Source organism: Danio rerio, chromosome 6, assembly GCF_052040795.2.
Source record: "Danio rerio strain M-AB ecotype USA chromosome 6, GRCz13ab, whole genome shotgun sequence".
Lineage (NCBI taxonomy): Eukaryota > Metazoa > Chordata > Actinopteri > Cypriniformes > Danionidae > Danio > Danio rerio.
In genome coordinates, this window is record NC_141026.1 from 52,768,274 (window position 1) to 52,786,901 (window position 18,628).

Sequence of the window (18,628 nt, forward strand, 5' to 3'; positions counted from 1 at the left end):
GACATTTTTTATAGGCACTGACCGAATTGCTTTGATGCCATTGAAAAACTAAAAAAAAAAAATCTAGTCATTCAGTAACAAATTCCGATACTATACCTGAAATGGATTGATCTTGTCAGTGTTAGTGAACCAAGTATGATGGCAAATCTGTCAAAAAGAACTAATCACCCTTTTGATCCTGAAACACGAGATGAATTACTTCCATGAGAGAAGAACCAATCTACCTACATGCAAACCAAATCTGTTCTCGATATGACCCGCTGTTTTTGCTTTTGTTTTGTTTTTTCACAATTTGTATTTGCCAGTTGTGTGACTGGACTTACTATTTTTAACTGTAACCTCAAATGTGATTGGCTACATCCACATTTCATTAGGTCAGCTGTGACTAATCAAAAGTCTTCTGGGATAGCAGGCTTGTCTGTCCTTTAAAAGGAATAATTCACCCCAAATAATTAAACTCTCACCCTCAAGAGATTCAAAAACTTTGAGTTTCTTGATTCTGTTGAACTCCAAAGAAAATATTTTGAAGGAAGTTAAAAACTGGTACCTACTGACATCCATACTACAAAACAGAAATACTATGGAAATCAATGGTTTCAGTTTCAAGCTTTCTTCAAAACATCTTTTGTTCAACAGAAAACAGTAAGTCAAACTGGTTTAGAACAAGTTATGGGTGAGTAAATAATGACAAAATGTTTGGTTTTGGGTGAACTATACCTTTAGGCATGAAGCAGTGAACCACATGAAACAGTCCATATTAATTGAAATCAATTTAAACTTATTTGGAAAGTTTTATTATGTAAATTTGGTTTCCTTTTGCTTTTTAATCCTTTCTGCATTGCCTCAGGAAACAAGAATAGAATGGTTAAAAATACATTGACTTAAACAAAAAAAAAAAAAGAAAGAAATGTATAATTTATTTTTGTTAAAACAAATTTGATAAAAATTGGCATCATTGAAGAACCCATATCATAGTCAAAAAGTAGTAAAAATATTACATCAATATTTTTGAATGATACCCAGCCCTATTTGCTATATTAACATAATTTCTATGAATAGTATGATACATACATATATATTTGTTTTTATTTTATCCCAAATATAGTGAACAAAATAGACTGTAATTCGTTTACATGTGACCGATTCAATCCATGGCGTCACTTTCTTCCTGATTGCAGAACATTTTGCCAGATAATGCAGATGCCTCAGTTGATCCTAATGAACTTCGCTGTGAAAACTGAGTGCAACAGATCAAAAGTATTTTTATTTCATTGTTTGGAGTCCAGAGCAGGTTAATTTTTTGGATCAGTCAAAAAACTAAAAAAAACTTGAGGGAGTCAATAGGTTAGAAAAAACTGCTTTGTTTTTTAATTATGAAATCAAATGAGTGCTTTAACTTCTTTTGTTTGATTAACAAACGCGGCTACTTGCAGAGCGAATCCCCAGACACAATATACTGATACACTATTCCTCTTTATCAACAATTAACCTTGATTGGGGTATTTTGACCTGTCACATGAGAACACCAGATATATGACGAGACGAGCTACAAAAATGTTTTCAATTAATCCCCAGATCACATCATGCATCCAAAACTATGATTAATGGATCATATTTATTATGATCAACTGTGATCTATTACACTTCCAGCAAATACAAATAATTGATGTTGTATACTTGGTGGAAAAACCATTACAGCACACATCTCTAGAAAGTCAGATCATCTGAACCCAGTTCAGTGCCTTAAAATACATATTGAAGACAGTGCAGGAGAAGGGGAAAACTCTCAGGTTACCTGCTGTCCTCCTGTTCCCTCTGTCTAGCTTATTGAGACCTTGTGAACCCAAGATACAACCCTACACCCCAGTCTGTGTATTATGATAGGAACCAATCTTTCACAGTATTTTTGCAGGTGTGGATGGAATTGTGTTGTGCTTTCTGTCTCTCAAAATAAATGGAGGTGTCCAATGATATCTACAAGCATGCCAGTCCAGAAATGAATGCATTGTACCGGGCAAAGGAATCTTTTACAGGCAAGTTCAAGGACCAAAATAAATCACTGTTCCATAACAATTATAAAAGCTTTATCATAACAACAACCCTACTTCTACAGGTATGCAACGTCATGAAGGAGTGTAAATAATGACAGAATTATCATTTTTGAGGTGATGTATCACTTTGAACAAGTCATTGCTAACAGACCTTGTCACTGTTTTGGTAAACAAAAAAAAAAAGAAAATATTAGAGCAGAAGAGCTCTAACGCTTGATGTCACTGAGAAGCAGACTGCTCTGGGCTCCAAGAAGAAAAACACATTTTTCAACGGTGTGAAGGGAAAAGTTAAGTAATGCACATTCCAGAAAACACTTGCTTCAATCCATAAATGTCAAGCTTAGCAGCAAAAATATCCATAGAGGTCCAGGAAGCTCACATCACCCATTACTAATCTATACAAGCACACATTAAACATTCATGCATTCGATATGTTTATTTATGATTTCAGAAAACTACACAGTAATGTGTTAGAACAGTATCAAATAATTTAAATAAACTTTAACCTGGACACCTTAACTTTATTTACCATCATGACATTTGTCTTTGACTATACTCAATTAAAAGCTGTCAGTATAAGCAAGCAGCATCTAGTAAGATACTTTACATGCATTACTGTCAAACCTTAGGTGAAACACTGGGAGTATGAAGATAGCATGCATATAAACATTTGGTCCATCCAAAATCATGTACTTCAGTAGTATGAATGAACTAATGAACAGGTGTGACTGTATAACTAATGTCTGGAACTTAGGAAAAGCAGCTTATCTGCTAATTTAAGGGTGCTTTCACACTTTGTTCGAATGACTGGTCTGAAGACCCAAGTTCGATAGTGCCCCCTCGGCTGGTTTGTGTTTATATATGCTGCGTCCGAAACAGCATATTTCCATACTATATAGTACGCTAAAATCAGTATGCAAGCCGAGTATTATGTCCGAATTCATAGAATTCGAAAATCAGTATGCGAGAAGTACCCGGATGACTTACTACTTCCGGCAAGATTCAAGAGTGCGCATCCCATGCAGGCTGCGCTATCCCATGATGCCCCGCGAGCGAATTAATGAATGAGCAAAAAGAGCTTAGAATGAACAAAAGGCGACACTCAATAGAACGTTCCATTGCAACAGCAGCGCCCAGCAACAGCCCCGGATTCCACCATTTTGGAGTGAAAGTGATCGGCCGTCCATTGAATCTCATTACTGTCGCGATGGTAAGCAGCTGCCTTGTTTTTTATTAATTTATTTAAAAAGCACATTAAAGCCGAGATACAACCTGAAAGATGACAAAACAACATTTATCATCATCATCAGCACTTTTATTAGTTTATTTTACAGACTTATAATATGCTGTTGTTCTATTTGAGTTTTCATTCCAAAATGGCCGCCACACCCTCTAGTGGCTGTTTCCAAAATTACACTAGAGTGTCGCCTCTTGGTCATTCTAAGCTCTTTGATGGGAGTAAAGCAATGCAATTGACGCAGGTAGGTCATGTGATCATAAAAAAATGGCAGATGTAGTACATCCGAATTCCATTCATACTTTCACATTCATACTGTATAGAACATACTTTTTAACGGCCGAGTAGTACGTTTACATTAAAATGCAGTACCTACTGAGTAGTAGGCGGTTTCGGACGCAGCCATTATCTTTTTTTCCTTCTGAACCCCGGTATGCTTGCGTCATCAAGCTGCTGTTTTGTGTACAGCTGTTGCTAGGAGACGGCCACGAAAGCAAAGTGCCCAAACGGAGACGTACGCATATCATGGTCGTTTTGCTTTTACTGAAACTTTTGGTTTTGTTATCCAAACCAAAATACAGAGAGCCACTTGCATCCAATTGCCACAAATAGTAATAAAAACGTTCAGAACATCACGTTATGTCTGCAGAAGTCGTTTTTGGTGGAGACAAGCATATATTATTACTGTTTGCATTAGGTCAGTCCCGCTTGTCACCAAGGTAAGTGATACACAGACATACACACATGAATGAACGTTATGAAAATTAAAATTTGTTGGACAATTGGCGGTTCACTTCTGTTATTTAGTACAATTGCATTCATATCAGAAGGGAACTGTACCAGAGTTCGCCCGAACCTTACCCCAGACCACCTCTTTCAGATGGACTCTATTATGGTTCACAGGTGCGTACCTGAGATCAGAAGACAACGTTCACACTAGCTCAACATACCATATACTCTGACATCAAACAAATCCGGGTGTGGACCAAAAGTGCGAGTGTAAAAGCACCCTTAGTAGCTATCAGCATATTAGGGTTGGGCGATGTCGACCAATTTGGCATCGTACGATGTCTAATGTGAAACATCGCGATGGACAATGACATCGTCATCATGTGAATAGCGAGCGGGGGGTGAGGGGGTGGAGTCGCGTGACGTGTCTGAAGAGCGAGGACGGATCCGGGGGTGATAAGGGTGCATGACTTATTTAAGGACCGGGAGGGAGATGCGCGATTTCTGTTCCATTTTAACCCTAAGACGTTTTAGTGTAACCAGGGCCTAAGTGTGTATTTTTCGCGAGCAGGTTTGCGAAGGGGATGGGTGGAGCATCAGCGATGCTGGCTCATAGTCATGTTGTCTATTGGCCATCGGTGATAGACGATGGCATCGTCTATCGGCCCAACCCTACAGCATATATGCTATGGACTAGGGCTGCACAATATTTAGCAAAATTTTTGTTATCCTTACAACAGTATATGCAATATACATATCACGGACGTGATAAATTACACTTATTTTATGTGCTGGTTATCTAAATTTGACTAATCAGATTGCTGTTGATGTTCTGCTATTGGCTATAGCTTCCCAAGGTTAAACAGAGCTGAAAATAAACATTAATGGCAGGAGATGAGACAAAATGACAACAGCCAATCAGATTCACAATATGTGCTGAGGTTTTAAATCATTTCATATTGTTTTAATGTCTTAAGAGTTTGCACCTTGGCAGTTTTTTAGTTTGAATTAGAATAATTAAATCAGAAAAAGATATTTCACATGTTTGTTTCAATATCATTAAATAAATAAATGATTTAAAAACAGCTAATACAAAATAGATTTTTTAAGAAAACGTTATATTGAAAGAAATATCTTTAATCACTATATTCAACAACATCTCATATGTTTCCATATCCTGCAGCCCTACTAAGCACTTTGTATTATTTGATTCAGTGTATATTAAGTGCTTGGATCACTATTAAAATGTAGAACCAACGACACATCCTCCTCAGAAATAAGAGTCTGTCAATTCAAAATAAAAGTTCTGAGGGTGAGTTGAGCGAACTAAACCTTTACATTTTGACAAAAGCATCCATATAATGACTTGGCTTCTCTGCGGTGTGCACTTGGCCATCAGGGCACACAAAGGTTAGAACTATTTATTGAGTACTTACAGGTCAAAAATGTAGCCTATGCCCTGCAGCTGTTTTTCTCTGAATCATAATAACTTTACATGCACGCAATTTCACATGAGCACACACACAGAATCATGGGGATATCCTGCACACTTCCCCCTTCCTGTGAGTCAAGTGGCCTATTTCCACATTAACAGCACGCATACAAATTGGATAGCTGGACCCTGCCAAAAAAACGGTGGTTCCATTCATTCGCTTCTGCAATTCAGAGTATATCTCAAATGTGCACAAACAAAACATGGAAATTCCCTTAAATTCATTTTCTTGACACATAATCATTATAAAGGGGAAGCATTTATGGAGCTGCTCACCCAAAAATGACAATTTGCTGTTAATTTACTAACCCCAAAGCCATCTTAAATGTAGGTGACCTTATTCTTTAGTAGAACATTAAAGACCATTTTTAGCTGAAATAGTGATCTTTAGCGATTCATAAAAATGCAAGATAATAGCTTAGACGCACAATTAATATCCATTCAAATCTTATGAAATTAAAACAACTAGCCTGTTTAGAAAGTAAATATTATTTATAATAGTATTTTTGTGTATTTTTATTCCACACAGCCACAGCAATGCAAAAAAATCTGAAAGGCAAATTGTTGCATCACAACTATACTACTTCTACAAACCTCCATGTAGGGCTGCGCAACTAATCGAAAAAAGATGGTGATCTCAAATCGACCACCACAATCTTAATCCAATATCGCTACCGTTCAGCCAATGCTATTGTTAAGTGAAGCTGCACAATACATTGTTTCAGCATCGATATCGCACACTGATCATTCGCAATAGTCACGTCACAGAATATACAATGTTAATTTTTTATTATAATTCATCATTTGCATATGTTTTTGAGGCCTGTGACTGTATAATGATTTTAAAAACATTCAGGCATTAGAAACTGTACTGCTTGTAATTTTAATAATGATTCATTTGAATGTATTATTTTTATTATTCAATTACTATACCTGAATACTGTTCGATTTCAAATGGCAAAACACTATTTATTTCAAATGTATCCATTTCTTTACTGTATTTATAGTGTTTATTACATTTTATGCAGATGTGTTTACATACAGACTCTTCCTAGTCAATCTAAAGTGATCAGTTCTTGCAAATAGAGATATTCAAGTCATCTGTTAAAATTGTATTCATATCGCAAAATAACACAATATTGCATTTATGGTTTCACAAGTCTTCATGTTGTTTTATATATATTGCTCAGCAACGTGGACCCCTTCAAATGGCAATGAAAGAGTCAGCATATTGTATTTACAATATATAATTCAGCCAAAAATGTCATTTCTATCTTCATGTGCTGACACAATGTTTACTACGGAGAGGACGCGCGCACCTGCCCACGAATGAGGTTTACTTTAGTTGTTTGTTGTTTAGTTGTTGTATTCATTGATATGTTTTTTCTTTTAGAGAGAACACAAAGTGTTGTGCATGAGAAAAAATGTTTAACAGAGCCAGTATAACTACTCTAGCCTATACAACGTTGAATATAATGCAAGCGGGAATCTGATAATGACAAATGTTTCATTTTACCAGTGAATAAATGGTCAAATAATGTTGTCAATGACAGATTCCAAGCACATGTCTCAAACATAATAATTCAACATCAGAATTATGAATAGTTGTATTCTGATGTAATCACTTTACAGTGCATTAATGACCAGGACAAATTTAAAGTCTAATCAAGTCCACCGTTCCAAGTCTATACAAGCTTTAGGATTTTAACCAACAGTAGACCTACACATAGGCCTGATATTATTGTTGTTGTTTGACCGTATGTTTTAGCAATTGTAATAACAACAGGCTACTCATTTTAACCTTTATTTTACATCTACAGAATCGTGAAAAATGATTCTTATTTTAAGCAGAAATAATAAAGATCATTGCCAATGTGTTTTTTGACTCTCACAATGTGGTTATTTGACTTTCAATTTGTAGACGAAAGATGCCTTTAAACACATAACATGCAAAAAAGGCAAAATATTTTTTGTTACGTAAGCATTTTTGGAAGCTGTGCATACAAAAAACAACACACATAAAAATATTCAACTTATATGCTTGCATTCTGACTGTACCATAGTAAATTGAGCTTTAATCCCTCTATATTTTAATACGATGAATAAAACCTGAGTCACATACTGAGCAACGCTTACAACAGCATATGACACATGTTAAAAACTTCCTGCTCACCTGTGGACACACACACACACACACGCGCAAGCACGCACATCATTTCAACAAATTCAAATAAGCCAACAATAAGTCAGAGTTATTACAATGAACAACTGGTATCTGTAAAAACCAAAAACACATAAGAAATGTAGTCCAAACATTACAGCAAAGTTCCTCATACACAGACAGACCATTTAAAATGGAAACATCCCATTGAAGTTGAAACGGTCACTGAAGCTACACCAATTACAGGGTCTCCAACACAGGACAAGACTGTTAACAAGAACTTCTGACAAATGACAAGCTCAGCTGCCACATTTTACAGACTGATTGATATTGTCAACAAGGACAGGTAATAGACTGATATATGCCACACTCAGAAACAGTCACTGAGGTGTTACTCTTTCAACAGGTACATTTTTGTACTTTTATGTACAACATAAGTACCTTAAGGTGCAATATAGACCCTTTAGGTACTAATATAGAACTTTAAGTGAATATGGATCATCTGGGTATTAATATACAGTTGAAATCAGAATTATTAAACTGCCTTTGAGTTTTTTTTTTAAATATTTCCTAAATGATGTTTAACAAAGCAAGGAAATTTTCACAGTATGTCTGATAATATTTTTTTCTTCTGGAAAACGTCTTATTTGTTTTACTTTGGCTGGAATAAAAGCAGTTTTTATTTTTTTTTTACAATATTAAGGTCAACCTTATTAGCCCCTTTTAATCTATATATTTTTAATTGTCTTCACAGAACAAACCATTAAACAATAACTTGCCTAATTACCCTATCCTGCCTAGTTAACCTAAATAACCTAGTTAAGCCCTTAAATGTCACTTTAAGCTGTATAGTAGTGTCTTGAAAAATATCTAGTAAAATATTATTTAATGACATCATGACAAAAAATAAAATTAATCAGTTATTAGAAATGAGTTATTAATTATGTTTAGAAATGTCTTGAAAAAAACAAAAATTTGGGGAAAAAATAAACAGGGGGGCAAATAACTCTGACTTCAACTGTATACTCTTTAAATACAAAAGTGTACCGTTCTATTAACAGCTTTTGTACCTTTATTTTTATGTATATGGTATTGAATGAATACTATATTCATTTATAAATACTCAATATACATATTTAGACATACTTGGCCATATTTATATATTCTTTTAGCCACAAAATAGTCTTTTTTCCTAAATAACATACCTAGATGTACTACTTAAACATGATGGTATTGCTATGGTACTGATGACATTACAGCAACAGGGTATTGTCATTGTGGTAATTGTGTTTTTAATAAAGGTTCTATGATAATAGAACATTGTGTCATACAGATATTGAAATAATGAGACATGCCAAAGGAAATCAATGGATCTGCATGGTACACGAAAACAAAACATGACACCATAGTCCAAATTTCTGCAAGTTATCTCTTTCAAGATAACCATGGTGCATGTCAATGACATGTTAAACCATTGTACTTTATTTAACGTAATGTGACAGTAATCCCATTTAGCATTAAAAATAAAAGCTGCGACAACCTCATCTTTTAACCGTATTGCATGCCTCATAAACATATAGACTATAACAAACACTACTACATCTGAGATGTTCTGCAACACAGATGTAAATAGTGATTTGAAGAGGCGGCTGGATTCACATCTATCAGCAGCCGGCCAACCAACCACAGAACTGTTGCCAACCCTCCAAAACAGCTGGAAAATAACTTATTCTGGGCCCTTGTGCAGGCACACTCCAAACCCACCCATGATGATGGGGGGAAATCAAAGCATCGGGTGTGTTGTTTTAATTTGAGAGGGACTCACCTTCATGTCGTTCATGATGATTTGGAAGAGCCCTCCCAAAGCGCTGCACTCCTTCTCCATTCCCGCATCCATTTTACCAGCCCAAAAGCACACGCGCAGCGCTGACACTTCTCCTGCCTGCGAAAGCTCACCTCGAAAACCGCTGTCAATATCTGAAGGGCGCGGTGGAAATCTGTTTTTGAAGGTTATCGTGTGAATAAGGCAAAATGTGATAAATTAATGCAAAAACAGTGAGTGTTATTCCGCTGATTGGCTGCCCGGCGCAAGCAAACTAGTCCCGGCCACGCAACTTACTAAACCTCTGAAAATACCTCGCATCGCCACGATAAAAGAGGATAAAAATAACTAAAAACGTGATTTTTAATAATAAGTCTCCAGGTCAAAAAAGTGCCACGTAAGCGCAGGTAAACCCGCAGAAAAATGCGACCGTTGAAAAGTCGAAGTACCTGGCTCGGCGTTTTCAAAAGCTTGGCTCTGCTAGATCGATAGTCACGTTAGTTTAGGTCGCAACAACCGCCGTATTTTTTATTCCTCATGGTTTCATTCAGTCGATCCAGCCGCTGATAAATCCTTAGTTGTGATGATTTTAAACGGTTGCAGTTTAAACGAGGCTTTCTGGTGAAATGAATGCGGCCAAAACTGACTAAACTTTCGACTCCTGATAGATTCCACAGAGTGAGTGAGTGGTAAACATTATTCACCGCTGGCTCTCTCTCCCTCGCGCTCGTTTGTGTGGATCGGCTCGCGGACGAACTCAAAAAGGGGCGGAGCATCAACACTTCGGAAATCTTCGTGCCTTTCCGTCTATGCTACTTTTGCCATTCACAGATATGTATTGAGACCTGATTTAGATAAGATGTTTTCAAAGGTTTTTGCTTGTCGTTTTTAGATTTTATTTGATTTCCAGTTCTTATAACACATTCCTCATAATAATTATTTATAGCATTATTTTGACACATCAATAGAGTAAAAGGGTGACCAGTAGCATCTCCTATATATATATATATATATATATATATATATATATATATATATATATATATATATATATATATATATATATATATATATATATATATATATATTTTTTTTTTTTTTTTTTTTTTTTACTCTATTTTATATATATATATATATATATATATATATATATATATATATATATATATATATATATATATATATATATATATCCCTGCTGCATTAGATATGAGTTATATTAATATTATCATAAATGCTTTTTAAACCAACATGTCTAAAATATTTTGGGGTTGTAGATAAAAAATAACGGAAGATTCCATCACATATTGTGAAAATAACTAATAAAAGAAGGCTTTGAGACTAGTTTAAATATTAATTATTATTAAAATGGACATATTCTAACTGAGGAAATGAGCTGGCTAGTTTGTTATTTGCCTATAGTCTACAGTTTTTAATTTAAAACAGTTTTAACAGATTCCTAATTCCTTTTTTATAAATGATGGATGATAATGCATTACCATTTAAAAAGTGAAGTATATTTTATTAAAAATGTTTAATTAAAATTATTTTCTCATTACATTATTTATAAAACTGCAATAGCATAATGTACATTTGTAAATAATAACAAATTTTTGTAAACATAAAATAGTATGGTAAGCACTTTGACAAAAGTGTAGGAAATATTTTTGTTGCATCAAAAAGTGTGGTAATGATAACCATCCGACAAGCTAAAATAGTGTTTAAAATGACACTAACATGCAGTGTTTGATCCTCATAATTTAATAGAAAATGAGGCAAACGATTGCGATAAGGCCCTTTTTTTGAGAAAAAAGAACCATCCATTTTTATAAGCTGGCTATAGGCATGTTAATCTGTATTTTAATATCATGAATAAAGCTGGAGTAATATAGGTAATGCTTGCAGCATTGCCCTGTTGCCCCAATATGTAAATGTACATTTTTTGTGTTGAGTTATATGCATATAAAATATTGAATGTTGTTCTTATTAAATTAAACTCATTTTAAATAACTGGCCAAGATCTTATTTTTTTAGAATTAATGTCAGTTAATATTACATCATTTTAATATACATTTTAAAAATATTAATAAAAATCAGGTTATTAATAAAAAGGTCATTCCCCCTTATATTATTTTGACTACACTATTATTTCATGCACCAAGTCACATTATATATTTATTTATTTATTCATTTATTCAATCTTCATTCGGCATAGTCCCTTTATTAATCTGGGGTCGCCACAGTGGAATGAACTTATCCAGCATATGTTTTACGCAGCGGATGCCCTTCCAGCTGCAACCTATTTCTGGGAAACATCCATACACACTCATTCACACACACATACACAACAGACAATTTTAGCATACCCAGTTCACCTGTACCACATGTGTTTGAACTGTGGAGGAAACCAGAGCACCTGGAGAAAACACGGGGAGAATGTGCAAACTCCACACAGAAACACCACCTGACCCAGCCGAGGCTCGAACCAGCGACCTTCTTGCTGTGAGGTGTTTGTGCTACTCTCTGCACCACCACATCACCTATTTATCTATTTATTTAAATATTAAATTAATTAATTGATTCAAACACACATATATATAAGCATTTGAACCTGTTTTATTTCCAGTAAAGAAATATTATCAGTTTACATTATTATCAGTTTGATGGATTATTTATGCCCACTCCCTCTTGACTTTTATTAAGATGAATAGACAGTGTGACTTCATATACTGTTTTATTTGTCTACACACAAGAGAGCTGCTGGTTCATCTATGAGTCAGCATCATTGTAATCTTGGCCAGCCTTGTGCTGTTCCCTGACATTACAAAATGAGCCCACCTCTCATCTGAGCCGTCTCATAGCAACGCAGGCATGATCAATTCAGCATCACGTCCTCTAGTGGCCACCTGTCTGTCTGTCTGAGGGAAGAGAGGTCACCTTCTTTAGCAGGCTGTGCTGAGCTTTATGTGCCCACTCACAACACCAGCAGCTAGACTCACAAAGTCTATAGACTGGGCATCTAAGCAGTGTTTTAAGAACAATTGTAACCCTTCTGCATCTGCAATTGACATTTTTGAATATTTTTTCTTCATGTTATATAGTTATGTAGTTATAATATAGTTTTTCATTATTTTATAATGGCGAGGCAGTGGCGCAGTAGGTAGTGCTGTCGCCTCGCAGCAAGATGGTTGCTGGGTCGCTGGTTCGAACCTCGGCTCAGTTGGCGTTTCTGTGTGGAGTTTGCATGTTCTCCCTGCGTTCACGTGGGTTTCCTCCGGGTACTCCCCACAGTCCAAAGACATGCGGTACAGGTGAATTGGGTAGGCTAAATTGTCCGTAGTGTATGAGTGTGTGTGTGTGTGTGTGGATGTTTCCCAGAGATGGGTTGGGGCTGGAAGGGCATCCGCTGCGTAAAAACTTGCTGAATGAGTTGGCGGTTCATTCTGCTGCGGCGACAAGAAAATGATTGAATTAATTATTTTATTCTGGGGTGGCGCGGTGGCGCAGTGGGTAGCGCTGTCACCTCACAGCAAGAAGGTGGCTGGTTCGAGCCCCGGCTGGAACAGTTAGCATTTCTATGTAGAGTTTGCATGTGGGTTTCCTCCTGGTGCTCCGGTTTCCCCCACAAGTCCAAAAAACTGTGTATATCTATAGGAGAGTTGGGTAAGTTTAATTGGCTGTAATGTGTGTGTGTGAATGGGTGTTTCCCAGTGATGGGTTGCAGCTGGAAGGGCATCCAATGTGTAAAACATGTGCTGGATAAGTTGGCAGTTCATCCTCCTGTGGCAACCCCCGATTAATAAAGGGACTAAGTGGAAGGAAAATGAATGAATGTAGTCTTAGAATAGTTATAAATGTTATTTCTGAGCAGTGTTATTACTGTACTAACAAATATCACTCACAGAAATACAGATTTATCATTATATGATGAGTTCAGATGCAAAAAAAACACACAAAATTCCATAAAAATGTAAGATTTTCTCAGCCTTCTTTGTTTAAGTTGCGTTATTTCATTTTAAAGACCATGAAAATGACTTATTATTTGTCCTAAAAGTGATAATGCAGAACATACACACTGGAGCCTGAGGAAAATGCTCATTTTAGAAGAAATTATCAGACAACATTTTGACTGCTAGTTTTTTTTGCATCTGAACTCTTCATATAATGATAAATCTGTATTACTGTGAGTAATATATAGCTAGCCGGCAACCAGCTCTCTGCAACTCTCACATCGTTGCCCACTAAAGCTAAACAGGGCTGCACCCGGTCAGTATTTGGATGGGAGACCACATGGGAAAGCTAGGTTGCTGCTGGAAGTGGTGTTAGTGAGGCAAGCAAGGGGCACTTAACCTGCGGTCTTTGTTGGTCCTAATGCCCAAGTATAGTGAAAGGGACTCTCTGCTGCTCAGTAAACGCCATCTTTGGATTAAACTGAGGTCTTGACTTTCTGTGGTAATTAAAAATCATAGGATGTTCTTCAAAAAAGAGTAGGGCAGGGTTCTTAAACTCAGTTTAGCATGGGGGCCGCTGGAGGCCGAGTCTGGGTGAGGCTGGAGCACATCAGGTTTTCCACAAGAAATTAGTTACATTAATAATTATTAACTTCTAATTTGTTTATATTTTCATCTTATTTTGTGTTTAAAAAATAAAAATAAAGAGATCTGAGAGGATTGGATTTTTTTAAACACAAAATAAGTTGAAAATTAATTTAAATAGTAATTTAAAGGGTTAAAAATAGCAAAATGAAAGATATTTTAGTGGTTGTCATCTAGAAGAAAAAAAATACAAAAATTTGATACATTTATTATGTTTTAAAGTATTAAATATTAAGCCAAAAAATTTAAAACCCAATTATGTATACACTACTTTTTTTATAAAAGAACATGTGCAAATAAATATACACACTTTTGTCTTTGCAGACTTTTCGTGATTGCATTAACTTGTGTTGTATTACAGATTTTTCAGTCGCTTTGGTACATTTCTCAGATTTTAAATTTTCTAAACAGTATGGGTGTTTCTCAAAACAGCACATACAAATAGCAAAACAGCATGGATGACCTGCAAAAGCCAGTCTCTTGCTTAAAATCCTTAGTTTATCTCTCAATGAACATGTCAGTGTCATCAGAATGAAAAGTCCTTGTGTCATTGTGTACAGATAAGACAGTCAAATGACTTACATGTTGTCAATATAATATATATGTACTCTGTAGGGACTCTGTAGGGATGTTCTGATGTGAGCTATGGCTAATTTATTTATTTTCCTGTTTGTACTGTGATTTGTTGACAGATCAAGTCATCGTGATACAGAAAGGAAAAGACAGCATTGCATAGGACAAAGAATAAAACAAAACAAAAGTAGAAATGTAAACATAGGACACAATCTCCTTTCAGATGCACCTCACCTTCATTAGACAAAGTCCAGATTGACCTGTGAGCAATTCACCAATTATAGATTTAGAAAAAAAGTCTAATGGAAATGTATAAAAAAATGCATTATGACTAAATATTATGACAACTTGTTCAACTTCTTTTATATATAAATATAACTTGACATTAACTTTTTTTCTCACCACCCCACTGGTCATTTTCACAGGACAAAATTTTGTTGTTGGAAACTGTATTTTCTATACTTAAATTTGACTTTTGCATGCTTAAAGTACCTGAGTAAGAGACATTTTACTTGATTTTGGATATTATGATATAGATAGCCTATCTGTTGTAGTCAACCTAAAACAGTAGTTTGACATAAACCAAATTAAAACTCATTCTTGTCTTAGGACATTTTTATTAGGCAGATTCTTGAATAACAGTAAGTTCATGACATGCTATAGTATATTCTGCAGGTTTTAAACATACAGAATAATAAAAAATACATTTGTGTAACAACCATAACATTACCATTATGTCTTAGGACATCTTTGATTAACTTTTTATTAATTACACCAAATGTTGACTAATGAAGGTACAATTATAAAAACTATTCATTTGTTAGATTACTTAATTGTCAAACCATGTTGCATACAAATGCATTCAACAGACTTATATGACAGTGTATTGCTGTGGAGGACAAATAAAACACGAGACAGGTGTTTAGAAAGAGTATAGTTTATTTTGTTTGACCTGCAAACTTATCTAAACAAGAAAAACTTTCAGAAAACAGCACGGAAACATTATAATGTAAGCGCTCATGAATATAACCCACGGTTGTCTTCAACGGTTGTCTTCAATAGTCCTTCTTTGCTCAACTACTCTGCTGAAAAACAAAGCAAAACATTACAACAGCCAGACATAGAGTTAAAACATCACAGTTACTTTAGTTTCTATTTTAAACTATAGTAAACTAAAGTTTGAAACTAGTTTAAAATAGACGATGAGTGGGCCTCGCTGCTCCCACCCACTATAACCCTGGCAGCGGGGTCCCACTACCGGCCTCCTGTGTTTCCCTGAGGTACCTCAGGGCTTGTATTGATCCCTCCCTAGGGTTCACGAGCCCCCTCGCCCAAGTGAGTGCACGAGTTAACCGGGCGCCAGTCCGTGCCAGAGTTCACTGGAATGTTGCTCGGCGGCACATTTCGAGCAACAAACGTAATATTCTTGCGATATTGCGTTTATGTACGCAAACCGCAAGGAACTAAAGCAAAGACATCCCGAGTGAAGCTTCACGAAGCGGACTTCGTGAGATTGGCGTGGCTCCACTCGTACCGTCGCTATTGAACTCACCTTGGTCAAGTACAAACCAACACCGAGCGAACTGACAACACTGAGAGAGAACCGACGATCTTTATAGGAATGCAGATGCAAATGTTTACATGGCGACGTCACTGCTGAGTCTCGTTGTCATGGTGAGCGATGAAGAGAGCGCACCTCATTGGAGCACTATGATTGGAGCACACAGGCTCAGGAATTTCCGTAATGGCGAGTCGCGGTCGGCTGTGGACACAAACATATAAAATATATTAAATATATATTTTAAATATATATTTTTGGTGCTGTGTAATATTCTGGGATGCAGTAGATCACGGAGACAGATAAATATAATTTAGATGCGGGACATTTGAACAGAAAGTGAGCTAAACAAACTGCTAGTTGTGGTAAGCTTCTTATTATCCAAGAACGCCATCTAGCGGTCACATAACCTAATAGCATGTTACTTGCGACTAACCACCCCCACGGCCAAAAGGTCCAGCATTTGTCCTTTTAATTATTTTATGTAATTTAATATTATTTAATATATTTGATATATAATTAATATACATATATTTATATTAATATATTCTCATCATGTCTGTGCTTATGAGGCTGTTCGCTCACTTCATTCGTTTTATTCTGATCAGATATCAGATTGCTCAAACTTCAGAAGGTCCAGATGAAACTGGACAGGTAAAATCATTTTTAAGACAAAATTCATATAAACAAAATAAATTATGATCTAGAGAAAATCTGACCTGGCCTGAAACACCTGTAGGTGCGCTTTTACAGCCATGTAAAAACATGTTCTAACTTTTCAGGCCTGTAGCCAGGAGGGGTTCAGAAGACCCACCCCACACTGACAAAGCTCCAGAATTTGTCCCATACATGAGTTCATTTGTCCTATTTTGACTGCTAAGCCATCATAAATAATGAAAATAATCCACCGAAAATGGCTTTAAGACCAAACGGATCCTCTGTCGGCTGTTGCTTTGGTGAAGAATTAATTATTATTGTTTTATTATTATTATGTTTTAATTATTATATTTTTATTGTTGAAATGGCCAAATTGTGACTGAGAACAGTTGAATGTGCTTGCCAGTTTGTTTTTTTGTCTAATAAATGATACAGTTTTTTTTTTTTTTTTTTACTTTAAAACTTTAACAGATTGCTATTTACTCCTAATGGTATATTATGTAATAACATTTTATTTTAAAAATTAATCCTGTTTTAAATTTTATTTTTTTTTTTGTAATACTTTAGGAAATATTTTAGTACATCTAAAAGTGTGATGACATCTGACTAGTTAATCCAGCAAAAAAAAATATAATAATAAAATAATAAAATTAAAAATAATAATAAAAATAAAATAAATAAAATAAAAATTTCTGAAATGCAGTATTAAAATCTCAAAGTTAAATAGAATCTGAGGTGTACAAGTGCAACAAGGTCCACTTTTTGAGAAGGAAAGAACCACCTCTTTCAGATTAGACATCTTGGTCCTTTCTGTGCACCTAATTGTATTTTTAATTAAAAGTTAATATCAGTTCATATCTATATAAAAGTTTATATAATTTCCCAAGTATCAGTGAATTTTTAGGAGAGGGTTTATGACTATTAATAGTGCAAAAGCCAATTAGCTGTAGTTGGTCTTTGCTGCCATCTAAAGGTGAAAGTTCGATAGTTCGTTATTGGGTACAGAAGACTTGCGACGTTATACATCATCACTCTTCCATATAGGCCTATTAATCACAATTGACAAATTATGTCCGAACTCAAAACAGTTATGAACGAATGGCAAAAATCTAATATTTCCAACGAGTTCGACATTTTCACAAGGCCTCTGAGTGAGACCATTCATGAATGGCGGTGTGTAATCATTCACACACACATTTGTGCGTGCACATTTTTTCTGTCTCTTAAAGTGATAGTTCACCTAACCTTACCTATTCAAACCTTGTAGGATTTCCTCTTCTGTTAAACAAAAGCAAATATTTTGATTAAAGTAACTTGGAACTTCCATTAACCTTTTCTCCTCTACTATGGATGTCAGATGATCAGTTATAATGCCTGCAGGATGGCTGCTGTCCTGCAGCAATGATAAAATCCTGTAGGACACATTGACAATATGTGCAGGAAATTCTTACATGTATTACAATGGATCAAACAGAAATTGGGGAGAAAAAATAAACAGGGCTAATAATTATGACTACAACTGTGTGTGTGTGTCTGTGTAATTATATCTGTGTGTGTATATATATATAAATAATATATATAATATAAAAATAATATATAAATATATATATATATATATATATATATATATATATATGTGTGTGTGTGTAATAATAATGAATATATAATGTCACTCACCCCATTTGTATGAGCTGTATTATTCACAGCTGCTTATTTTACTGTGCAGTTTAAATAGACACAAAATACACCAAAA

At 35.3% G+C, this 18,628-nt stretch overlaps 1 protein-coding gene across 14 annotated transcripts in view; it reads right to left on the minus strand.

Annotated features, from left to right (window-relative positions):
- mtss1 (MTSS I-BAR domain containing 1) overlaps positions 1-10,197 on the minus strand; it is a 103,714-nt gene extending 93,517 nt beyond the window's left edge. For 8 of the 14 annotated variants that reach the window (XM_087255712.1, XM_087255710.1, XM_087255709.1 and 5 more), the window contains exon 1: positions 9,496-10,197. In XM_087255712.1, the coding sequence (XP_087111838.1) occupies positions 9,496-9,567 (72 nt within the window). In that variant the 5' untranslated portion in view covers positions 9,568-10,197. 14 annotated transcript variants of the gene reach the window in all.
- Between the last annotated feature and the right edge of the window lie 8,431 nt (positions 10,198-18,628).